Source organism: Anolis sagrei, chromosome 2, assembly GCF_037176765.1.
Source record: "Anolis sagrei isolate rAnoSag1 chromosome 2, rAnoSag1.mat, whole genome shotgun sequence".
Taxonomy (NCBI): Eukaryota; Metazoa; Chordata; class Lepidosauria; order Squamata; family Dactyloidae; genus Anolis; species Anolis sagrei.
The window spans coordinates 195274913-195301764 of record NC_090022.1 but is presented as its reverse complement, the minus strand read 5'-3'; the positions used below and the strand labels follow the sequence as shown (position 1 = coordinate 195301764).

Below are 26852 nucleotides of genomic sequence, written 5' to 3'. Positions count from 1 at the left end.
GGTGGAGGTGATTAAAGAGTAGTAATAATAATAAAAAACTTTTATTTGTACCCCACCACCATCTCCCCATGGGAACTCGGGGGGGGGGGGGGGGCTTACATGAGGCCAAGCCCAACAATGCAATATATCAATATACAGCAAAACACAGCATAAATATAAAGAAATAAAAATGAAATACAAAACCATTATAAACAATACATTAACAATATAAAATCGCCCATTAAAGACAAGGAAAGTTTTTAAACTGTTTGTGCTTTTCATACATTATAACTGTATTCTCAATTCGCTTCTGACAAGATAAATAAATAAAGCCCCCCCCCCCCCCTACACACACACACACACACACAAAAGAGAAGGAAAAACAAAGACCACAGAGCCAACCCATCAACAAACCTCCCCCCTCCTGAGACTGCGCGCGCATGCGTCCTGGCACGGAACAGCTCTGGACTCCCTCCTAGGCTTCTCTCGGCTGCGCATGCGCACGGCTTGCAGAGGACACGCAAAGAGAGCGCACTTGTAGGTGACGCTTTGAAGACGGTCCTCTTCCGGGGGCAGAGGTGAGGGCCGGCTCCTTTCCACCCCGCCTCTCCGTCTCCTCTCGTAGGACTTCTCTCCCTCTGCCAAGATGGCGGCCGGTGCGGGTGGCGGAAGTGGTGCCGGCGGGGCAGGGGCGCCTTCGGTGGCTTCGCTATGGAGCGAAGTGAACCGCTGCGGGCAGAGCGGGGACTTCGGGCGCGCGCTGAAGTCTGTCAATAAGAGTGAGTGGGAAGGGGGGGGGAGGGGGGCTTGCGCGCGGCCTTCTCCTTCTTGATCCATCCCTTGAGCTGACAAACAGCTGCAGCAGCGCCGAGAATGGCGGGCCGCAGAACCCCGCCTCGGGCCTCCTCCCACTGCGGCCTCCAGCTGTTTGTTTTCGCCTCCCAACTCCCAGAAACCTTGACTGGCAGGGGCTTCTGGGAGTTGGAGGCCTGCTCCACCTCCTTTCTGGCTGCCTTAATGACTTTGTGAGGGAGGGGAAATACTATCTTCTGCTCTCAAGGCACACTCTTCTTTCTAAGCTATTTTCTCAATGGAGGGGTTAGCAGTGTGACTGTCGTTTCCACAGGGTATTGTTTTGGGTATCCTCAGGTCTCACGTTTTTAGCACGCATGAAGCTGCCAGGCCTTCATGTGTGTTACCAACAAAGGATTCCCTGAGACAGGAAGCAGCTGGGTTTTGAAGCTGCAAGGCCATTCAATGATAGTCATCATCATCATCTTTAATTACTTATTAATCGCCCTCCATCCGAGATGCTCCAGGTGATTTACATTGCATAAATTATACAGGATAAAACACATACATACAAATATTAAAATTAACATGGGTCAAATGCTCTAGTAAAAAGCCAGGTCTTAACTGCTAGGATAAAATGCCCTAAGTCATGCATGGCTCTCAAACAGGGAGGCAAGGAATTCCATAAGGCAGGGGTAGAAATAGAGAAGGCCCTGCGTCTGGTGCTTTCCAAGTGCACTTCCCTAGGACCTGGTATATAGAGCAAATCGCGTTGGGATGGTCGTGGCGACCTCCAATGATGGGAGAAGGAGAGACGGTCTCTAACATACAATGGACCCTGGCCATATAAAGTTTTAAAGGTCAGGACCAGCATCTTATACAAACCACGATACTCAATTAGGAGCCAGTGTAGATGTCGCAGCACTGGTGTTATATGGCATTTCATGGGCGTTTTTGTGAGTAACCTGGCTGCAGCATTCTGGACAATATGGAGCTTTCGGGTCGTAGAAATAGGAAGGCCAACATACAAGGCATTACAATACTCCAGCCTAGATGTGACCGTGGCATGGATGATGACTTTTGCCAGAGCCTCATCTGACAGGTAAGGTGCCAGTAATCAAGGTGGCTCTGGTTACAGCCCCCATATAGACTACTGCAGTGCACTCTACGTGGGGTTGCCTTTCAAAACTGTCCAGAAGCTTCAAATGGTCCAACCGACGGCAGCCAGGTTACTAATAGGAGTGGCGCTTAGGGAGCCTACAACTCATCGATTGCGCCAGCTCCATTGGCTGCCAGTTTGCTACCGAGCACAATTCAAAGTGCTGGCTTTGGCCTATAAAGCCCTAAACGGTTCTGGCCCAGCTTACCTGTCGGAACACATCTCCTCTTTTGAACCATCTAGGACCTTAAGATCATCTGGGGAGGCCCTGCTCTCATTACTGCCTTTGTCACAAGTACATTTGGTGGAGATGAGAGACAGAGCCTTCTTGGCGGTGGCCTCTCGGCTGTGGAACGGCCCCCCTATAGATATTAGATCAGCCACCTCCCTTTTAACATTCCAGGAAAAAGTCAAGACATGGCTTTTTGGACAAGCATTTCTTACTGACCAGTCTATATTTCTAAAATTATATAATTGTGAAAATATTGCTGTTTCTTACTGAGGAATCTTTAATAAGGCATCCCTTGTACTGCAGTTATCTTACTTTCCTGAACTTTCCTAGTACCTTCCAGGTTGTTTGGATTATAGCCCTCAGCAGCTGCTGCCATACACCAAATCTGTGACTTTGTCAGGGGGTGTGGCACAATCGATGCAATACATACTGTCTAGGTACTCATGGAAAAGCATTGGAAAAAGAAGAAAACATGCTTTGCATTGTGTATGAAACAAAATTTGAGACCATTCATTCATCAGAGAGCAAAAATGTCACTGTCTCAGCCACTCATGTGGACAATTTTTCAGTTTTTCAGATTTTGGAAAAGGGTGCGCGAACAATAGTGGGACTGGCATATTGTATTTTTTCTTTAGTTTGTTTCCTCTCAAACCAGAGAGAGGCTGCCCACCCCCAGAAAATGCCATCAATCAATTATGAACTGTAACTGTAAGTGAGAACAATCAAGCCTGTGTCTCTGCAAAGCTCTGGCTTGCTCTGCTGAGCAAATCTACATTGCTATTTCCCACTTAGAAAGAACACTTAATATTCTCTAACACAGAATTCTCAGACACAAGAGTATAAATTCCCTTTTAAAAAAGCACTTACTATCATGAGCGCTACATAAAGTTCACCAAAAGGGTACAACTGTTTTGGTTCACTCCTGACACGATAAATAAAACCAAAAGGGTAGGCATGAATATGAAGACCAGGCATAGAAGCGAATTAAGACCTTGGGTCAACAGAGTGTGAAGGGTTTCTTTGAGATTTCAGTGGTAGTTGATAAAAACACCGTATTTCTGCATAACAGTTTGGAACTTTTTTATTTGCATCGTTAATACTACAGTATTACTTTCTGCAGAAGTCTGTGATAAAGGGGGCCCATCACAAATTCTTACACAGACTGCAGGAATAGCCTACTCACAGTGTGCATGCTATCCATTATTAACAGTTGCATGTATACTGCCATTTTTTTTGTTTGGTTTAATTCAGCTGTGTGTATGCTTGCATGCTGAGCTGTGCCAGGTTGCTGCTTTTTAGCATGCACCTAACTATGAAAAGTCTCAATCTGTAATGTTGCCTGCTTGCCTGCCTAAAAATGTGCTGCAGTTCATACTTTTGAAGTGGATGTCAAACTACATTGCTTGGGCCCTAGTCCAGTAGTCTAACCATTATACAAGACTGTAATTTATACACATTACTTAGAGGTAAGTCCCATTGTTTAATGGAACTTGTCACTTAAGTGTGTTTAATGTTGAAACCTTACAGTTGAAATAATGTACCCCTTTCTGCTACTCCTGGCACCCAGCTGGCCAGTTTATTCTTGACTAGTTGTATTTTCCAAACTGTTTTCAAGATAAAGATGCATCTGAATAATTTTATTTTCAAATGTTTGCCATCAGGATATCTTACCAGATCTCTTTATTTTTCTGTTGAGGAGAAAGATGTCCTTAAGGGGGTGGTCCCTTGTACTTAATTTGATGGGCAGGAAAGTCAACCAATGAGGTTTAAGCTGACTCATGTCGTGGGAGAACAACTTTTGAAAGCTGCAGATTTATTTCTTGCCTGATCCCAATTCAGATCATTTCTTTTACTGCTGCAGGCAAACCCCTCTTTTGCTCTCCGTTCTATTAAGAAAACCTCTTACCTTAATTGCTTTTTGGAAAGGAATATTCAAACATGTGACCAGTCTATATTTCTAAAATTATATAATTTTGAAAATATTGCTGTTTCTTACTGAGGAATCTTTAATAAGGCATCCCTTGTACTGCAGTTATCTTACTTTCCTGAACTTTCCTAGTACCTTCCAGGTTATTTGGATTGTAACTCCCAGCAGCTGCTGCCAGCATTAACAGGAAATTGTAGTCTGAAAGTTCTGAAGGACTCCAGGTTGGAGAAGACTGAAGTTGTGTTAGTAACTTCAGTCTGTTAGCGACAAGATGCAGTGTTTACAATGGACTCTGCAGAAAATGTTTCAGCTGTACTCAACAAAAAGGAAGATCATCCTGTTTAGCCTTACAGGTGCTGACATGTACACATTTTTCGAGAGGAAAGTGTGGCAAAAGTATGACAGCTGGAACCCTACTCTAGTAGCTGGGAGCCTACGCTGGTTGTACAACACAGGGCAGAATTAATGACGGGAAGACGTGCGCAACGTGGGTCAGAAAGGGAGGGTCAGAAGGGGGGGACAACAAACAGCCAAGCTTACTGCTTAAGGCGAGTGAAGTAATGTTAGAGTTATTTACTGTTAAATGATAAACAACGGCTTACGAAATGGGGTAGAAATGTTCCCTCTCCCCCTTTCTGGCAAACAATGTTCCTAGGACTCTGACACAGCTGCATCTCTCACTCACTCCGTTGTCTCACTTAACTCTTCCCTTCCTTAATTCAGAGCCGCATTACGAAACTAGCATAGCATTGGGTCCCAGCTATCATACTTTTGCTGAAAGGGGTCCTGAGTCAAAAAAGTTTAAGAAGCCCTAGTATAGGATATGGTAGTAGGTCCCTATAATAGATTAATACACTGGGTTTGCTTTTTGTAGTATTACAGATCAGCAAGGACGATGTTACTGCTCTACACTGCAAAGTGGTGTGTCTTATACAAAATGGAAGTTTTAAGGAAGCCCTCAGTGTGATTCACACCCACACCAAAGTATTAGCCAGGTAAGTTTTAATGATTACTGCATCATTTGCTTTTTAAAAGCTGAAAGGCTTTGTTAATTATTCTGTTTTTTCAAAATATGAAAAAGAAAGAAAAATATTCTCCAGACTTGAAATTGATGAGAACATAGAACAATAAGTTCTGGGCTGCAGTCTCCCTATTCTCACTCCTTCAAGTTGTTCCCTCCAAGCTCAGTCCAGCAAGTCAATGAAAAAATATGGAAAGCATTATCATCAGTTTGCTGAGAAAGCCAAAAGTTTTGTCCAAATGTGGAGTTGAGAACTGTCGCCCCAGATTTCTTTTTATAGTGGATTACAGCCATATTTGATTCTCCCCATCCTTTGATATATATCTGGAAGTATGTTAGGTTGTGACACTTGAGGGCTCCCTAGTACATCCTTAAGATTACAGGTATAGGTCATGTTCATGTGTATCTATCAAAATAGATCTCAAATTTTAAAAGAAAATAGGCTATATAATACATTTGGTTCCCCATATTTGCCAGGGTTAGGGGCTCAGGGCTTCCATGAAGTGAAAAAAAATCTAAAGCACCCCAAAATAAGCATGCAACATAATTCATTTCTATCAACAGCTCCAACCCCTCACTCCCTTTTCCACTATCCCACCCCAAAGCCTCAGGCAGATTTTCAACCTTTTCCCCTGCAGTCCATCTGCTCGCCTCCCTCTTGTTGCTGTTATATTTGAAATCCAGCATCAGAAGGAGGGAGGAGAGAAAGTGGATTGTTGGGAAATGAGTTTAAAATCGAGCCAAATCTTCATGGTGGAAGGTAATAAATGGAGTGAGGAACTGTTGCTTTTGACTGGACATGGAAGGGGCAGCAGAAGTAATAGGGTGAAGAGGCAGAGTCAAATTAGCAGCAAAGGAAAAAAGAAACCTGTGAATGTGGGGTGGCGAAAGTATTCTTCATTTAATACAGTTACAGTCAATCCTCTATCCACTGATTCTGTATCCACCAAATCTGCCATCCCCAGATTGAAATTATTCTCCCCAAAAATCAAACTCTAATTTTGCCATTTTATATAAAGGACACAATTTTTATACTATTGTATATAATAGGAGATGAGCATCCATTTGGGGGGATCTGTCTTGGAACCTAACAGCTGTGGATTCCAAGGGCACACTGTAATAAGATATTGATAAGGATATCAACCAAGTAAGCTGTAGCATCTTTGTAAGCTTACAAATTGTAGTGGATGTTGGGTGAGTGAGCTTATTAACAAAAGACTGAGGTCTACTCATACTGAGGCCTATTAACACACTGAGGTCTCCCTCACAGTGAGGGCTACCTCAGACTGAGGCCTACCATACTGAGGCCTGCAAACATTGAGGGCTTCCTCAGACTAAGCTAGAAGCACACCTACTTACATTGAACTACAGCTTTTGCGGAGTCATTGCATCCATTTAACCCTTTCAGTGCTTGACTCACAGTTTTGTAATTAAAATACCTTGTTAATTTTTAACGTTTCTGACCAACCCAAAATTAATCAAACTGTTTCTTTTTCCCTCCTATGATGCTTCTCTTTGTAGTCTTTTGAGTGTAATGCCTCTAACTGTTCAATAACAAAGAATATGACTTGTACACGCTAATACCTTGGGATGAAATTGATACTGCAAAATTACACCCCACTTTTCATTTATGTGTTGCAGTGATTCAATAGCATTTGAGAAGGCTTACTGTGAGTACAGACTGAACAGAATTGAAAATGCTATGAAAACAATTGAAGGAGTCAGCCAGCAAACAAACAAACTGAAAGAGCTCTATGGACAAGTGGTAATTACTACTTCCAAAACTCTTCTGTATGTAATTGATAATATTGCTGAGGTTTTTTGGAAACACTGGATCCAATGCTTCAGCTTTATTCAGCTACTAAAAAAGAGAGGCCATAGCCCTGGGGAAAATGTCCGTCAAGTATGCAAAAGGTCCAAAATTCAACCTTTCAAACCTTCAGCTAGAAGATTGTAGTTCAAAAGGCTGAGAAATATGCTTTCTGAAACTTGAAGCACCTTTCCCAGCTGAGTAACCATTTCAGTAGACTGGAATTAAAAAAAATGTCTTTATTAATCGTAGTTATTCTCTCAAAGCTTCAGTCCTTAAATGGTTCAGTCACAGGATAGCCCTATGATATTTCAAATGATTCTCATTTCATGGCTGATACTTAGAAAAGGGGACTGACAAACTCATACAGTTTACAAGAATAATCATGTATTGTATGTTTTGTTTTGTTTTTGTAAAGGCTGTATTCAGTACAGCCTTTATAGGCCATCAGTTCAGTTTTACTGGAATAGGATCAATACATGAGAAAGTTAAGGTTGTTCCCCCATTTCTTTTGGACTACAAGGACAGGAGTGGCCGTGTTGAATGGCGATTTTTTTTTAGACTGATAAAGTATCTATGTTACACTTTGTGTTACATATTTAACACTTTGTGTGACCTTTGTTATACTTCATGTTACTTATGTTTCATAATCAATATTGTGCAGTATTTTTACCCTTAAACACTATCCTTGATGTCCAGCCTATTCTGTAATGTTCCTTTCTGACTGTTGATTGGTAATTTCTAATACTTTTTTCATTGATATTAAAATATTATTTATTAATTTAAAAACAGACAACTGTGTTAAATTTAAAAAAGCAAAACTTAACATGAGCTCTGCTTTCCAAAATCAAGATTTATAGAAAGCTGGGTAGCATAATATCTACATGAGCTAGATGCCCTTGGTCATAAATAGCTGTGCCAAGAACTCTTTAAGGTCTTTATGCAGTTGATTCATTTCCCTGAATCCGTACTATGTCTTCCTGCTTTTTACAAGCTTGGAATAAAGATTGCTGTGAAAACATGCTTTTTGCAGTGCTCATTTTGTCTGTTGTCTCATTTCTTAAGCTGTTATGTAACTGTTCTCTTTTAGCTGTACAGATTAGAGCGTTATGATGACTGCCTAGCTGTATACCGGGATCTTATCCGCAACTCCCAGGATGACTATGAAGAAGAAAGGAAAACAAATCTTTCTGCAGTTGTTGCTGCACAGAGCACCTGGGAAAAAGTGGTGCCAGTAAGTAAGTTTGTGGTGGTGGTATATATACTTATATGTGTGTGTTCTGTCTTTACTTCTCCTTCCTGTGATCCTGTGACTGCATAAATGCTATAAAAATACAGAGATATATGTCTGCTAATATGCAGTTATTCAACTACTTAAGTGTTCTGTAATCCAAGAGTAATGTACAGACAACTGCGGTTTTAAGCAGCCTAAGAAATATGAAGCAATTTAAACTTTAGATTCTGAGGGTTTTTTGTACAAAACCAAATTTTAGCTTGGTGTTGAAATGAAGGTGTAGATGGAAGAATCAACTACTCCAATGCAAGAAAATTGGTTCATGAAGATGTGTGAACTAGCAGAAATGGACAAATTATTTATTTATTGTTCTTATACCCCGCTACCATCTCCTGCAGGACTCGGTGCGGCTTACAAGAGGCCAAGCCACACAACATCACAAAACAACCACAACAAAACAATAAATGAACTTATAAAAGCAAAAAAAAAAAAAAAACAATACAGTAATAACAACACATTTTAAAAACATGAGGCAGGGCCAAAGTCATGATGTTTTGACATTGTGTTCCTCTCTCAAATAACAGTGTTTGGGCAGAAACATAAAGAGAAAGGAGCTCATTCAGGTACAAAGGTCCCAGACTATATGGGGCTTTATAGCATTCTTTTTACAGTTCTTCCCACAGTTATAAATTAAATGGAATTATACACCAGTCTAAAATTTAGTCATCTCCAAGTTTTTTTGCTAATATCAGTCTGTATATGGCTGCCTTGGAAAACAGTTTGTAAATGTAGTTGGTGTTTCATTCCAAGGCTGGGAACCACCCTTGTACTTAACACACACTCCACTCCAGGGTAAAATAGCAAAGCAGTTTATTGAAGAATATATATGAAAAGCAACAAAATTATAAAAATCCAAAGTACAAATAGCAGGAATAATCCACAGAAATCATAGTACAGGAATAGCATCAAAAACCAGGAATACAAAAGCAGAATAAATTCCAAAGTAGGAGATTTAGGAATCACGAGACACGAACGAAAGGAAACATGGAACTAGAAATGCCTTGACTTGACAGTAGTTTTATACTCAAACACCAGCGTTGCCTGGACTGACGGATCCATCTGCTGGGCTAGCTAATCTAGAGAGAAAATCATTCCTTCTCCCCTAGGAAACTGATAAGGACTTCTTGGCTAATAGGCATCATGATCTTTGTAAACTCTCCCGAGAAACTCTATGTAAATCTGTCTAACTTCTCATTAGTCTGTCCACCTGGATTTTCAGCTTCATCCTCTGAACTCTGATCTGTTACTGACTTTTCTTCCCTAACAAACTGCCTTTCAGGAATGTGGCGTTCAGACACATATGGCTCATTTCAGGGTTTAACGTCTCTTGCAGGCTCTTCTGATGACTTGCAGACCCAGAATCCCCAGTGTCATCAGAATGACTAACAGGCCCAGAATCCCCAGAGAGATCAGGTGCAGGCACAATCAAAGGCTAAACTACAACAGTTGGGTGATTTCTCAGTGTAGATGTCAGAATGTCAAATGCAGCTGACAAAGCCAAGTGAATCGATCAGCCTTAATGGATGTCAGTTAGTTTCTGAGCTCAGGAGGGAAACTAATGATTCAGCCTGACTTTTAAAACGTCATTGGTTTGGGGCTGTTTTATGAATTCCCTCCACTTACCTGAAATAATCAAACACTTAAATTAACCTCCACATTTGCTGCTTCACTCCCCCACCTCATACATCCACACAATGAAAGGTATAACAGATACAATGGGCAGGTCCTTTTCTACACTGGAATTACACAAAAAACGCAATTTAATTTAACTTTTGCTAACTTGGCATATAGGTAAAACACATCTCAGCAGCTTTAAAGACATGGTTCTTTAAATTCTGATCATTACTCTTGATTAGGGTTTTTTTTGTTGTGCTTATACTTGCAAATTTTCATTATTTTTGAATTCTGTGGCTATTCTGTTTGGTGCTTTAATTTATTATTATAGAATGATAAAATATAAATTCTTTAAATAATGCACTTTAAATTAGGTATAAAATATGCGCATAAACCCAAGAGGTGCTAGGGAATACTACATCTTTGTGATGTGCTTTGCATTGTAATTCAAAAACAGGTTTCTCATTATTAACATAATAACGTTTTGCTTTCTCCAGGAAGATCTAGGACTTCAGGAAGGCACTTATGAGCTGAGCTACAATGCTGCGTGTGCTTTCATAGGGCAAGGCAAACTGAATGAAGCAATGAAAAGCCTTCAGAAAGCAGAAGGTAATGAACAGAGGATTGAATTGTAAGGTTGAACTGTGAGCTTTCCCCTTGCTTTGTTAAAGGATTCAATTGTGCCTGATTCTTTTAGAAAAATGCTAGCAACTCCAGAAAAGCGAGAGGCTTCTTCTCTGTGTTTTTACAACATCTTGATGAATCTGTGCTCAATAACAAAGTTAAGTGAGATCTTGGACATGGTAAATGATGCCGTCAGACTAATATTATATGGTGCTGTGTTATTAATTTAGCATTAGCACTACGTACACACAGCAATTAACCATTGTCTAAAAGTAATTTGTGGGTTTTTGCTTTATGAAGTTTTTTGACTTTAAGTTTTTTGTCTTGAAATATATTTTCTAAAATAAACATATTTACTATTTTAAAAAACATTCAAATTATTTACACCCTTGCACTGCTATTTTCATTGCACAGTTTCATGGTTGGTTCTTCCTACCTGTATTAAAATTAGTATGTCCTATTTTTCTGCAGAGTTGTGTCGTCAGTCTCTCTCGGAAGACTCGGTAAGCTGCTGTTGATACATTGAGAAATAGATATCCTGTGCTAAATAGACTTGAACATTTGTACTGTGTGTGAATGGATAGTAAAGATTCATGCTAGGGAGATATGATAGAATTCAGTGGTTCTCAACCTGTGAGTCCCTAGGTGCTTTGGCCTACAACTCCCAGAAATCGTAGTCAGTTTGCCAGCTGTTAGGATTTCTGGGAGTTGAAAGCCAAAACATCTGGGAACTCACAGGTTGAGAACCATGGATGGACATGTTCATACTAACAGCTGGAACGTTTACAACTTTTATTCCTAGCTTAAACGCCCAAATTATCTAATTGTTTGTATTTGTTTGTACATATGCAGGAAGAGATTCTGTATTTTTGTCTTTATTACATTTTAAATAATTTTATATATTTTTTAAAAAAATCTCATTTTAATATGACCTGTTTAATTATTTTTTAACTTTATACTAATCAATTTTTAGCTTTGCTTTTGGCCTTGTAATCTGCCTTGGGTTCCATGTCAAGATAAAGATGGTAAATAAATTAATAAATAGATTGGTATTGGACATGATACAGAGCCAAGGTGAAACACTTTTAAAACTCAATAAATTAATACAAATGTTTGCAAAACACTTCTTTTGAGATAAACAGGACCAGCAGTGCAGTTCTCTATATATATTTACTCAGAAGTGCTTTTGTCTTCTGTGGGGTCTATTCCCTTATAATGGTTTGAATCCAGGTTATCTACAGGATCATCTTCTCTTGTATAATCTGTGCCTTTGGGTATTGAGGTTCCCTGCGGAGGATTTACTCCAACTAGCCAGAACACCACTGGCAACGGCCAACCAAGAAGACTGTTTCATTGGCTGGAATGACCTGCCAGAAGAGCTGCGACAGCTAATGGAGCTGTCAGAATTTAAAACACAAACGATCCATCTCTTCTGGCGGGCCTAACCAATAAATAGACCATAAATATTAAATTGACATTCTGTTGTTACTATATTTTAATCTTTGTACTGTGTGATTTAACATATGTATTTTATAGTATGAATTTTATGTTGGCATGTTTTGACAGTGTTGTACCCCGCCTCAAAGCATGTAAAAAAAAATTGAAAAAAAATCTGTTCCTGGTTTGAAAGTGTTATTTCTTGTTTAATTGTGTAGTACTTACTTTAACAGTAGTAGTTGTACTTCAGAAACTTCGTTTTTGTGGCTGCCACAAACTGTTGAATTGTTGAGACTTGATGAGATATTCATTGAAAAACTATAGAAAAATGTGCTGCATATATCCCACCAAAACCATTTTTTGTAGTGTAATAAACCTTTTCCATGCTTTTATGATAGATCCAATTAGGAAATAACATTTATGACCCAGGAACAAAAATTGTGTTACATAGTGTAATTAAAAGCAAATAAATAAATACAATAAATTTATTTATAAATACAATTACAGAATTTGGTACAAATCAAAATAAATGAAACAGATATTTGTTACATAGTGCAATCAAACCCAACTACTTACTGTTCTTAATTCCTGGCCAAAATGAAGCCAATTATTCAGCTATGATGGGCATTAACCAAGACAGAATGTTAAGTTTTCTTGTTTACAATTTGTCTTAGGATGTGACTGAAGAAGACATTGAGGCAGAACTGGCTATTATTCATGGTCAGATGGCTTATATTTTCCAGCTTCAGGGTCACACAGAGGAAGCTCTGCAGTTGTACAATCAGATAATCAAACTGAAGTAAGTGCTTCTTCGAAATGGTGGCGGTTGGAACTCTTTATTAAAATCAACAAAAATTTACAAATGCATGTATGTCATGTTCCCTACAGGCCAACAGATGTGGGCTTGCTTGCTGTCATTGCCAATAACATCATTACTATTAATAAGGTATACATTTATTCTAGTAATTCTTCCATGATATTGATCTTACTCCAAACTGTTCCTTTGTAAGCATTTTACAAAAAAATGAGTAGCAAGGGTCTTGCAAAAGTGTCACATTAGCATGGCCTTATGTTGATTCATTGTGTTACCTTCCACAGGACCAAAATGTCTTTGATTCAAAGAAAAAGGTGAAGCTGACTAACGCAGAAGGTGTTGAGCATAAACTCTCCAAGAAACAGCTCCAAGCAATAGAATTTAATAAAGCTTTGCTGGCCATGTTCACCAACCAGGTAATGTTATGTGAGTTTTAGATGGTTTTCCTGGATCTTAGAGTTAAACCATCCATTTCACAATGTAGACATATAGCATTTCAAAATAAAGGTATGTGCTTCCCTTCTCCATTAAAAACACACAAACTTCAAGCATAAGCCTGGCAAGCACATTGAAAGGGAAGCTAGAGTATAACTCTTCTGTCTAAGAGGGAAGAATATAAACTTCTAACACAAGGGACTCACTTCCCAATTTCAACGTGTTACAGTTTTGCGGGGATGGCAGCTTATTCTATTACAGAGCAGCTGGTGAAGTCATGGGGCCAATTTGCCTTCCGCAAATCCCCATGGTTTGTTCTAAGGGGCAATAATAGAACTTCTAATAGGTCTTTACTAGGGCTGGGCAACCATGGAAAAATTTGTTTCTAAACTCGATTCGTTTTTTGGGGTTTTTTGTGTTTCGATATTTAAAAGAATTCCGAAATTTTTCTTTAAAAAAAATCGATATTTACAAAATTTCGTAAAATTACGAAACAATACGAAACGAATATGAATCGATTCGTTAATGGCGGACGCGACCGCGCAATACGCTAAAAAACCTCCATATGGGACAGGGGGAACTTTTGAAGCTTCCCTCTCCCTCTGTTGTTGACTGTTGGTGTGATATTTATAATTTTTTTCACTGATTAAACAAACAACAGCTATAAAACTTGACCCAGACATGCGGAAATAATAACGAAACGATTTCAAAACGAATACGAAGCAATTACGAAACGAATTGAAAAATTCGTTTCGTTTTTAAGATGCTCCTGAATGGTTCAATATCGCTTCGTTATTAAAAAAAATAACGACTTTTTAACGAATTACGAAATAACGAAACGAAACCACCCAGCCCTAGTCTTTACATCTTGTTCTTGTTTGAAAGAGTGTCAGTTTCTGCACAGCACAACCAGGAATACATTTGGGAAGGAAGGAATGGGGTGGGGAGCACATGTTGTCTATCGTCATAGTGATTATATCTTATTTGAAGACTAAATCTGCTTCACCAGGATCACACTGATTCTTATTTCCCACAAACTTGCACGCTTCCACAAACCTCAAGTAGTAGTAAAAGAAAATGAGGGTGCGGCAGGAGAATCACTGTTGTGGCTTTCAGTTCAGGAAATGTTAGCTCTTTGTTGTAAATTATGATAGTATTCTAGGAGTATGATGGTATTCTAGGAGAACTGACTACCTATTGAAACATTCCTGATATGTTTCCAAGAACCGTTAATATTCTTAAGAACACAATTTGGAAGTCATTGGGGTTTTCACTACCTAATTGCTATTGCAACACAGGTCACCCGAGGACCAATATTTTTAAAAAGCTAATTCTGAACATTACAATAAGACATCTCTGTAGAATTGATCAAATTCTTTAGTAACATACTTAATTAAAAACATTGTACTGATGTCTTTTCTTTGACACAGAGAAACAGCAGTATGATTTAATGTTTCAACACAGTTGCTTTTAGCCTGCCATTTCTATGATTTGTCTTCTATTTGCAGAATGTGTATTCTAACCTTTCCCCCTCTTGTTCCTCAGGCTGATCAGTGCCGCAAGCTGTCATCAAGTTTGCAGTCACAGAGCCCCGAATACCTCCTCCCTGTGTTAATTCAGGCAGCTCAGTTGTGTCGAGAGAAACAGCATACCAAAGCAATAGAGCTCTTACAGGTAGGCTGCAGCTACTGGCTTGAGAAACAAATTTCCTCAATTAAAATTTAATAATTTTTAGTCAATTTTTGAAAAACGTGATCAACTTTGATGATCTGTTTGTTCCCCTCTTCTCATTTGTAGTGTAGATAGTTTTCTGTTACCTGTTATCCTTTGTCCTTGTATGTGGGCATAACAGTCAATTGTTTTGTTGCCTTAATCCTAGTTAAAATCCAGATATTCCAAGATGGCAGACTAGAGTGGGACTATGACTTCCCTCAATCTTGATACTATACTCTGGCTTTTTTAGCTGCTGCATCACACTGTTGACTCATGTTCAACTTGTGGTCTACTGGGTCTAATAGATTTCTTTCACATGTACTACTTTTCAAGCCAGGTGTCCCCATCCTATATCTGTGTATTTCATTTTTATTACCAAACTGTAGTACCATACAGCGATTCCTGTTGAAGTTCCATGATGAGATAGTTATTTTACCACAGTTCTAGCTTTGGCTTACACAAGAGAGGCTTTCATGGCTTTTAATTGTTTAATTTAATTGTTTGCTGCAAGTGTCCCCCACTCTTAAATCTATGTTTGGTAAGAGTATGTTCACCTGGTACAGATAAATCAAGATATACAAGGTGATAGAGAGTGGGAGCAATCTAAATTGTGAAGTTGAGCTTATTAGAAAGACTCCTGATTTGTGTTCCTGTTTTGGACCTATAGGAGTTTGCTGATCAGCACCCTGAGAAGGCAGCAGAAATTAAGCTGACCATGGCACAGCTGAAAGTTGCTCAAGGTAATGTAGCCCAGTTGTATTTGGAAGCAAACCTTGTGTACGTTCAGTTCCTTGTGGGCTTATACTGTTTCCATAGAATTATTATTCTCTCAAACTCATTCTGGTTCATTTTTCCACTAAAAGGGAAATGCTTAGGCTGAGGGCAGGGACAAGTTGAGAAACTTGGGAAATTGGTCGATGTAGAACTGAGGACCTTTTTGAGGATTTCTTGGATCTTTTCTGTAAAAGAGAATAAAAGGGATTCCTGGACATGAGAACTGCTATTGTTGTACACAACTAGGGGGAAAAACATAATTAATTTTCTTGTTCTCTTTCAAAGGCAGTGTCACCAAAGCATGCATGATCTTGAGGAGTATAGAAGAACTAAGACATAAACCGGGCATGGTAAGTTGCAGCTAAATGTAATCATGAATAATATTGTATGCCTCTTAAAAATTTCTGCTGTATTGCAAGCTGGCGCCATTCTGATCTTAGGACTAAATTAAAAATAGAAATCCATGTTGTGGTTTTTTGTCAGTAGTATGTTTGTTAATGTTATATTTATTCATTTATTTTATTTACTTTATTTATATCCTGCCTTTCTCCTCATGGGGACTCAAGGCATCTAACAACCTCACAAGCTGGTCACAGTTTAAAACAAAGCAAATGCAAACATTAAAAAAATTAAATAGCACTCTGTGGATTTAGGCTAAAACACAATCAAAATATAATACAGTAAATGCAATCAAAGTTACATTTAAAATGTCATGTAATGCTTGAAGATTAGATTCTTCAGGCTCTAGGTATTTGATAGACATAAATAAAATGACAACAGGAAAAGCCTTTTAGTGAATGTGAACAAGGTCTGAAGGGTGATATGGCTAAGTAAAATTCTTCACCAAGATAACCCCAAAATTCTATGTTCTATAAATGGCACAGATTTGTAATGAAAAATCTTTGTTCAATATTATTGCTGTTTTTAGTGTATTTTGGCGTGCTGAATTTGTCATACCACACACAATCTTTCATGAATTAGATATTTTTTACTAGCCTTTCCTACCCAACCATTGACTCAAAGTATTTAGTGTAAGTGTTGGCTTTTCAATTCTCAGAGACTCAAAGGTTTTATTTTCTTTGGAAACAAATAGAATTTAGACTGTACAATGGGCCCTTGGTATCTGCTGAGGTTTGCTTCCAGGGCACCCCCCCCCCCCCCCCGTGATAACCTAAATCCACGGATTCTCAAGTCCATTATATTTAGTAGGTCTTGTAAAAAGGTGTCCCTTACATAAAATCAAGGTTTACATTTTGAAATTTTAAACAAATGGTTTCAAGTTATGGGTGGCTGAATCTCATAAGTTCAGAATCTGTGGATCCAGTGGGTTTACTGTACTCCTGTTCTAGTAATACTCAAGTTACTTTATTTTAAGAGGTTCCTTGATTGCATTTGTCTTGAATGTATCCAGTACTGATTCTTTGTAATATAGGTTTTCAATGCTTAATTTGTGTTTTATAATTTGATACAAGGTTCAAGTTGCACTTAAAAAGTTACGGGTAATCCAAAAAGAAAGTGTTTACCCAGTTATTGTACTTACCAGACCACTCTTTATTCAATAAACTAGCTTGTGTACCTGATGTTGCCCAAGTTATTAGAAGAAGTCTTTTTTTATTATTTTACAAAATGCATAAGGTTGTGGGTGAACTACAACTCACAACATGCCAGATTAACTCCTGGAAACTCCTTCAATACTTAAAGTTTGTCATGTTGGGCAAGTTTTCTCTAGATGCAGCATCGGTGGAGTTCAGTATGCTCTCCAGCTGCAAGATGAATTACAACTCCCACCATGGTGGGTCAGTCCCTCCTCTTTGATTGCAGGTGAACTATAAGTCCCAGTACCTATAACTAACAAATATCAAGGCCAATTCAATTCCAAAACCCACTAGTTTCCAAATGTTGGCATATTGGGTATGCATGCCAAATTTGGTGTAGTTCCAACATTGATTGCGTTCACAGTGCTCTCTGGATGTAGGTGAACTATAATTCCTATAAATCAAGGTGGACTTCCCCCAAAGCCCTCCTGCATGTTTTATTGGCCATTGGGGTCCTGAGTGCCAAATGAGGTCCAGGGCCATCGTTGGTGGGGTCAAAAGTGTTATTTGATTGCAGGTGAACTATAAATCCCAGTACCTACAACAGCTATAAATCAAGTTGAATTCCCCCCAAAAGCACCAGTATTTTTCGTTCATTATAGGGGTTCTGTATGCCAAATGTGGTCCAGGTCCATTGTCAGTGGGGGTCACAGTGCTTTGACTTGATGCAGGGTGAAACTACAACTTCCATCATGTAGAGTCAATCCCCCAAATTCGTCCAGTATATTTAGTTGCTGATTAGTTCTGCTCTGTTTGTTGTGGAATTGCAAAGAATAGGAAAGGGTTAGGGAAAAGGCAGTGGGTGGGATCATGCAAAATCCACACCAGTGGAGAAAGTAAGAAACACTGGGATGTCTGTGGTAGAAGAAACATGTAAAATCTAGGATGAAATTGTCCCAAAATGAAAGTGGGCACTATGGTGTTTGAGGAGGACATTCACAGGGGTTGGGCTGCGTGTTCATGGCACTCATTATAACGTGAAATGTCATTGGAGGGAGGGCTTTTGGTGGCCCCTCAGCACTGTGGGTTAAAGCTGTTTGTGGAAGCAGGAGTTTGTCTGTGGAAGTGGGCATCCCAGCCACATGCACATATACATATTTTCACTTTTATTACGTGTATATATTTATCTTCCTAGAGTCATGTGTCTTTAATTGTATTGGTTGCAGGTGTCGGCATTAGTTACAATGTACAGCCATGAAGAAGATATTGATAGTGCCATAGAAGTCTTGGCACAAGCTATTGAATGGTATCAAGAATTTCAGGCAAGTATTAGTGTGTATATGTGATAATAATCGACAGTCGGTACAGTGTGTGGGTTAAGAGTTCGTTTTGAATTTATATTTCCACCACCAACCCTGAAAGAATAATAGTAATACAGGGAAGGATATATCTGCTTTGTTTTCAGTATAGCATTTTGTTTGATTCTGTTGTTAAGGTATTTGTAATCATTTGCATATTTAAATAACATTAGTTCCATAATTGTAAATTATGATAGAACGTCTACCATTCACCACTTTGAGTTTCTTTTAAGAGAGATAACCAGTGTATAAATGATGATGATAGTAACAATAATAATATTGTGCTGCAAGAAATACATTTCAGCCAGCAGTATGCACAAAGGCAATCCATTTAATCTCTGCATGATTTACTGTTCTGGCCTTATCTCTTTCCAGTCGTTCTTCACTGAGAATGGGTAATTCTGCCAGTTAATCTGTAGAGGATATGGTTTGCATAATGAACTTGCTTTAAAACCAGAAAGAAGAGATTGAGAAAGAGAGTGACTGAATGCCAGGAGGGAACTTCTGGTTTGTAGAAATCGATAGAAATGCCTAATTTTCTGATAGGTGTGAGGTGTTTTAACACCTTGTCCCCTCTTCTAATTCCAGCCAAAGTCTCCAGTTCACTTGTCACTTATCAGGGAAGCCGCAAATTTCAAGCTCAAGCACGGCCGAAAGAAGGAAGCCATCAGTGATCTGGAGGAGCTGTGGAAGTAAGTCCTTCCCTGAGAGCTAAACAAGTGAGCCTATTTCAGTGGATGGTCTCACTTCTTAAAGAGGTTTCAAAGATACAGCTATGTTAGTCTGTTCCAGCATAAAAGTTATACAAAATTCCTTATTGACTAAATGAAGTGACTAGCATCTGTTTCAATTGATTCCCATCAGATGCATTTGAGGAAACAGTCTGGAGTCCACATAAACTTATGCTGGAAATGTCTTTTTCTCAATCTCAAAGGTGCTGCAGGATTCCTTTATATCTTTATTTCTAAAGGGATCGTTGACAGTTATTTCAGGAGTGTACGGAAATATCTTTGTAAATATGTCATGTTTACCTTCATTAGAATAGTAGAGCGTATTACAGGTTGATTATCTCTTATCCGAAATGCTTGGGACCAGAAGTGTTTTGTGTTTTGGATTTTGGAATGCTTGCATATATGTAATGATATATCTTGGGGATGGGATCCAAACCTATAAATATAATTCATTTCTGTTTTCATATACACCTTTTATGCATAGACTAAAGGCTATGTTATACACAGTGTCTTTAGTAATTTTTTGTACAAAGTTGGTATATATTTGAAAGCCAGGTCTAGAATTAAATGCAAATATATATGGCTAAACATTGAAAAACTCTTTAGGATAATGGGTCTAGACCACACAATGGCTGCTCCCTAGAAGCACATTCCAAATTTCTCAACTTACTGCCAGAATATCTGAAAAACTAACAGACTTGGTGCCTGTAATTTATGATCCGTTATTTTTTTTTAAAGTAGCTGTCCTTTTTAAATTTTCAATGTTTTGACTTTGTAATGCCCAGCAATTCTATTTTAAGTAGACATTTCCTACATTGCTATTGATTTATAGGCAATTTTACAGGACCAGTGTGAGAATCTGATACTTTTTTCAGTTTACCTTCTTGTGCCACAGAAAATATGTACTGGTTACCTGATCACTTGTACTGCACATTACTCATTACCCTAAATTATTTTCATATAGGGAAAATGGCGGTGCATTAAAACACTTTCACCATAAATGTGGCATAGAACATAACTGCTTGCAGATGATAGTATGTGGTATACTGTTTGGAGTACAGTACATGTTTATACTTCTGGAATTTCTTTTTTAAAATATAAATACGTTTTAGTATAATTTAATGTGGTGTGTTATTTTAATAAATTAATTCAACTCTGTTTTCTTCTGGTTTCCCAGTAATTTTGTGATTGGAAAGTGAGACAGTGGTATCAACCCATGGCCCTTCCACACAGCCCTATATCCCAGAATATCAAGGCAGAAAATCCCACATTATCTGCTTTGAACAGGAATATATGGCAATGTGGACTCAGATAACCTAGTTCAAAGCAGATATTGTAGGGTTTTCTGCCATTATTTTGGGATATAGGGCTGTGTGGTAGGGCCCCCAGAAAACTAAATAGTTGGTTCTGTGACTGAGTCAGGGCTTAAATCTGGCAGTCAATATAAGTGACCATACTGATGTCCTTCTTAATGAGGGTGTATTTGCCTGTGTTATAGTTGGCTGGAGCATCTCTGAACTGTACCTAGATATTCTACTACAGAGACTGCATGTATCTTTACATATTACGTGTATGTGAATCTCATGGGAAACAGAAGGAATACACCTCACTTGATTGCTAATGTTGATTCGTTTATTTAATAGTTATGTCCTGTTCTATATCACAGGACTCTCAGAGAGACATATGTGGGGAGAGGAGTTCCTTCAAATACTCGGGTCTCAAGTTCCTTTAGTGTTAAGCACTGAGTTGTCTGCTTTCTCTCAGAGGTTTCTGTGATTATTCCACATCTTTATAGGCAAAATCCAGATGATGTCCACACCTTGGCCCAGCTCATTTCTGCCTACTCCCTGGTGGATGCTGAGAAAGCTAAAGTGTATCCTTCCTTATATGGCTGAAAGAGATGGACATACGAGGCATTATTTGACTGTTCCCTAAAATAGACATAGCAGTTGTTTGATGTTTTTCAGGGTATAAACATTGATTTATACCTCTGTACAGTGCTATAAATACTGAAGAAAATGTTAAGTGCCAGTCAGCATATTTAGATACATTTCAGAGAAATTGATGACATGTTTTAGGACTTGCCAATTGGTATTGACTTTTGAGCAAGCCTTTCCAATGTCCTCATTGTCTCACAGGATACATATTCATATAATACACAGTCCAGCACTGCATTGCAGGGGATGGTAAGCAGAGAGGCATAAGTGATCTTGTTTTCAGCTGAACAAATATGCCAACTAGGATTCTATAATTTCTCTTTCTTTTTAGAAGTCTAGGCCCTTGTGCTCACGCTTTTCCCTACCTCAAAAGATAGACGAAAAACTATCCCTCTGTCCTACACACCCTCTCCCCCAACATGAAATTCTTCAGGTCCCCTCCCTATGTACTTTTTGTTTCTGTCTGTTAATGTATCCTTGAGAAGAATCTTGCCTTTTGCTATTTACTTGAAGCATGCATATTGTTGTTCCTAAACTCCTTCCTTGCAATAGTCTTAGCAAACACCTCCCTTCCTCAGATGCAATGTCTTTGAAAGTAGATGTGGATGCTCTTGAAAACTCTCATGGAGCTACCTACGTTCGGAAGAAAGGAGGGAAGCCTACGCCTGAGAACCAGCAAAAAGAACAAGGGTAAAAGGGTTGTTTTAATACTTGTTCGTTCAAAGAAATAATGTTGCGAATTCCAACTCAGTAATAAAAAATAAACCTGTCCTATAGTTACAAATAGTTGCAGCATTTTCTCCCTCTTTCCAAAACATATCCTCCAAACTTCTTCCCTGGCACACATCAGCACTGTTCATTTTGTTGGATTGCATTTGAGGTAGATGTTTTGCATAATGTTTTTTATTTATTTATTTTCAGCCAGGGGGATGTCAAGAAAAAGAAGAAGAAAAAGAAAGGTGAGTGTTGCATTGGCATTACTTAGGAGCTATTGGTGCTTTTAGGGAAGTTATCTAAGAGAATCTAAACACTGCCAGCCTAGGAGGAAAGTTTAAAAACGACTCAAGCGTAAACCGAGTAGATTTTTTTTAGTAGGCTAGAAACTCTTGGCAGTAGAGCCACTTTGATGGTAGCTTCTTTAAAAGAGCTCTTGTACAGAAGCAGTTTACTTTTGAATGCCATTTTCTGGGAGAATCAACAAGAGAAGAATGTTGCCTTACGTTCTGTTTATGAATGTCCCCCAAATACCTTCCTAGCGCAAACATTTTGGGGGAAGTTACTGATAGGGCCTTTGTTGTGTAATTTTAATATAAGTCTCATAAGTAAATTCTTCATAAGCTAGTATTTCATCCTAATACAGTATGTTAAATGCAACAACAAAGTATTTATTGCTGAAAACAACATTTAGAACAATGTAATGCATATATGCAACTATTGAATCAAGCTATACAAATGGCTATCCCTTGCCAAATACGATTTTAGGAAAACTGCCAAAGAACTATGATCCTAAAGTGACCCCTGACCCTGAGCGCTGGCTTCCAATGAGGGAACGCTCGTACTACCGTGGGAGAAAGAAGGGCAAAAAGAAGGACCAGATCGGGAAAGGCACCCAGGGAGCAATGACCACAGCATCCTCTGAATTGTGAGTAACTGTGTCTGACTGTACAAGCCTTGATTCCAGTCTTCTCTGTGTCTCAGAGCAAGGAAAAGGGAATCAAAGAACACTGATTTTACTGCAGAGGAAAAATGGCAGTCTCACAGGAAGGAAAATGGGTGAAAATGACCTCATTATAACTTCTAAGCACAGACTCCATTGTAACATAGAGAAGGGAGCAAGAAGCCATTATAAAAACACCATGTGCCTTCCAGCTGTTTAATGATGTAATTTTTTCCTGATACTAGAAGTGTTTGTGTCGGGTGTAAACATTCCAACAACTATGGCATATAATTTCAGGTACAGATAAAAGACAAAAAGTTTGCAGCTGTTCCATTTGTGAATGGCTTGTAAATGTTAGTTATGAAGAAAGTCATTGCCTTTGTATTACTTATAAATAAAAATATTTTAAATTAATCAATTCATTAAATAGATTTGTTGACTTTACTTTCTGCAGGATACAAGTTTGTGCTGGTCTAGTCTTTGACCAAATTTGCTGCTTATGTGTATTTTACTAGCAAAAACCAGAGGTTACATGTGATATTTGTGCAGAAGAATATAGGCAGTCACTGAGTTACAAATATCCAACTTACACCCAATCCTACTTGTAAATGTAGGTAAGACATCAGGAAGTGAGAGAAAATCTACCACTAGGGTGGGAAATTCAATCCTGGAAGAGTTATCCTGGGGAAACGGTATTTATCACCAATCTTAGTTTCCATGACAACTCAACATTTTCAAAATCCAATTGTCTCAGGGACAGAAAGTTGGATGAAATCTTCTGAATGGGGCACAGACAGCAAAACAATGTTAAAATGGGGTTAACCCTTCCCTGTGCTATTCAAAGCTAAACAATTTTTTTTTTTTTGGCTGGAGTTACACTTAAAAAGTGTACCTGTTCTGACTTACATACAAATTCAGCTTAAGAACAAACCTACAGAACATATCGTGTCTGTAACCCAGCGATTGCCTGTAGCTTCTTCATTATTAGGCAAGATGTTTAAAATTGGTGGGGGCATGATCTTGACTCGAGAATAGTATACTATGCCTCTGGATCATCATGACAGTAGCCCTGCTTGTCTCACTCTCTCTGCAGGGATGCCAGCAAAACTGCAAGCAGCCCACCAACCTCTCCCAGGCCTGGCACTGTAACTGCCGTCCCGTCTGCTTCAACAGCCAACATGATACCACCAAGGCATCAGAAACCTGTTGGTGCAGCAGCAACCAAGAAGAAACAGCAGCAGAAGAAAAAGAAAGGTGGGAAGGGAGCCTGGTGATCACAACAAGCAGGCTGTTCTGATTGCAGTTGTCTTTTCTTTCGCTTCCAGTTTTGAATGCCAAGAGCTTAATAAAAGTCAAAACAAAAACAACATGAATGTGACTTGTTCAAAAAAGTGTTTGTCAGCAGGGATGTTCCTTCTGCCTTTCGTCTCTGTACCAGAGCTCATGGGATGTGGTGGGGATTGCCACTTGCAAGGACCCAGGCCTCAAGGAAAGGCTGTTCAGTACTGCAGTCATTGTTATGCCACTTGTAGTGAGTGTTGTCTGCTGACCAATTCTCTATTTCCTTGGTTAATTCCTAGCTCCAATCTATGCTGTGTCCGTTCATCACACTCAGGACAATGTACAATGGTGAAATACTATGAAAATGTTTCTTTTGAGCTTTCCTGCTCAGTGCAGATATGGTGCCAACTAAAAACGCTGTACTGTTTACAGTTTTTCAGTGCAGTTGATAAAAATGACATAAAAGTCTACATTTTACCTAAACCTTAATATAGATACTTTTGAAAATATTGAAATATGGGAACTTGCAAACAATGTTATTCCAAAAGAATAAATCCCAAATGTCAGGGCTCCTCAATGCTGTGTGGAAGCTTTGATTTCTGCTGAAAGAGAAATGGTCCGAGTCCTGTTTACAACATTTCTGCAGCAACTTCTGCTTTCTCAAATTACTTCAGTAGTGTATGATTGATACACATGTTGAATTAACACAGGTGAAGGAAACAGATGTAGTTTTCCCATGGAAACTGATAGTTGCTGCTTCTATTTTCTATACAGAGATCAGGTGTTTTGCTGAACTATGTGCTCAAGGCCTTGACTAACTCCTGTGTAGCCTGTTGAATTAATTTTCCTTTAATGCAATTTTAGCAGAGAAGAACAGCTGAACTCTGCTCGGCATATAGCATGGTATAGTTATCTTACTCCTTGACCCGTGTAAATATCTCTGTTGCTGCCTGATAAATATGAATTGAAATGTCATATTAACCAATTTCAAATGTTGCCATACATAATTTCAGTTAAATTTCTGAATTGGATCTTTAGGTTTCCTCATATGTAAATACTGAGGCCATACTTTGATGGTGATTATGATGATGATGATGATGATAATAATAATAATAATAATAATAATAGTGTAAGTACGGTTTTTCGTACAAAATACCATCACATTCCATCTTCCACACATTGCAGAATTACATGCAGGTGGAGATAAAATATCATGGATGTCTGAACCCAAATAGTCAACAAACAATTTACACCAAAAGTCAGAGAAGAATCTGGGAACACATAACTCATTTTACTTCTAATTTTGGCCTTGTCAGCAGCTTTGCACAACAACAAGGCTTTCAGGTAATGCTCACTAGCTAGGATCGATCGTATCCTTTTGTGTATCTTCTATCAAACACAAGGTTATGTTCTTTTCCATAGCAATGTGATAAGTTCTGCAAAGTGTAGGCATAACAACAATGAAGGGGTTTTTCTTCCTCTGAAGTTGAGAGTGGCTGGTCCAAAGTTGCATTTGAACCCTTTCTCCAGAGTTGTAATCCAGTGCTCAAGGCTGCCTCCAAATCCAGTATAATGGTTCAAAATTGATTACAAACGTTCTTCTAAGCACTGCTTCTTAAACTGCGGGTCCCGACCTCAGTTAGGGTTCCCTTAACTCAGTGAAAAATTTGTCTACAGCAGATTCTGCTGCTGTACTCCACAAAAAAAGGAAAGTCAGCCTGTTTAGCAATCCTTGCAAATGCTGATTTGTTATCAGTAAATGTTTGATTTGTAAACATATTTTTATATTCCAATATAACAGGGTTAAAAATTTCTTGAGTGAAAAAGGGTTGTGAGTGGAAAATTTTCAGAATCCCTGCTCTAAAGCACATTACAGACACAGTGGCTGATAGTTTACACTACCTGCAGTTTCTGAATGCTGTACAAGGTCAGCTATATGCTTCAGTTGTTTAACCAATAAGTTCATCAATAAGTTCACAAAGTGATCCAAAGGATGGATCACTTTGGCTAGATTTACTTTCACATAAGCCCTCTAGAATCTACTCCGGGTTCAGGAAAATCCAGTGTGTAAATTGGGTCCTTCGAAGGAACTTATGGCAAGACACTCCAGGACAGGCTGTTCCTGGACAAAAACAGGGTGGAATATTATATTATTGTCGAAGGCTTTCTTGGCCAGAATCACTGGGTTGTTCTGAGTTTTCCAGACTGTATGGCCGTGTTCCAGAAGCATTCTCTCCTGATGCTTTGCCTTGCATCTATGGCAGGCATCCACAGAGGTGATGTCTGTTGCACCTTGAAACTGCAAGGCCATTAAATGCTAATCAAGGTGGCCAGTTGAAACATTCACACTTGCTTCAGGCAGACAAGAGTTCTTTCTCCCACTCTGGACATTCCACAGATATATAAACCTCACTTGCCTAGTTTCCAACAGACCTCACAACCTCTGAGGATGCCTGCCATAGATGCAGGCAAAAGGTCGGGAGAGAATGCTTCTAGAACATGGCCATATAGCCCGAAAAACCTACAACAACCCAAAATGTACATCAGTCCTGTTGGCTAGAGTAGCACACTCTAGGAGTTGTAGTTTTACAATGTCTTTGGTCCTGGGTTGCTGTTGAGTTTTCCAGGCTGTATGGCCATGTTTCAAACTATGAGAAAGGAGATTCCATCTGAACATGAGGAAGAACCTTCTGACTGTGAGAGCCGTTCAGCAGTGGAACTCTCTGCC

The 26852-nt window shown here is 38.9% G+C and overlaps 1 protein-coding gene across 1 annotated transcript; it reads left to right on the top strand.

Moving 5' to 3' along the window:
• Positions 1-482: 482 nt before the first annotated feature.
• On the top strand, positions 483-24210 carry SRP72 (signal recognition particle 72). The gene is made up of 19 exons (XM_060762697.2): positions 483-758; positions 4964-5084; positions 6752-6875; positions 8011-8154; positions 10326-10437; positions 10924-10955; positions 12564-12688; positions 12778-12835; positions 12988-13119; positions 14684-14812; positions 15519-15591; positions 15911-15975; positions 18387-18482; positions 19107-19210; positions 21045-21122; positions 21739-21876; positions 22108-22145; positions 22669-22828; positions 23937-24210. Exons 1-19 carry the CDS (start codon positions 626-628, stop codon positions 24115-24117), a joined length of 2043 nt encoding a protein of 680 aa, XP_060618680.2. The 5' UTR covers positions 483-625; the 3' UTR covers positions 24118-24210.
• The last annotated feature ends 2642 nt before the right edge of the window (positions 24211-26852 follow it).

Excerpts from the sequence above, each read along its gene's own strand:
- SRP72 (XM_060762697.2), top strand. The coding sequence starts at position 626 with ATGGCGGCCGGTGCGGGTGGCGGAAGTGGTGCCGGCGGGGCAGGGGCG. Across the intron at positions 15,592-15,910 it reads ACAGCTGAAAGTTGCTCAAG|GCAGTGTCACCAAAGCATGC; the intron begins GTAATGTAGCCC and ends TCTCTTTCAAAG. Across the intron at positions 22,829-23,936 it reads ACCACAGCATCCTCTGAATT|GGATGCCAGCAAAACTGCAA; the intron begins GTGAGTAACTGT and ends CTCTCTCTGCAG.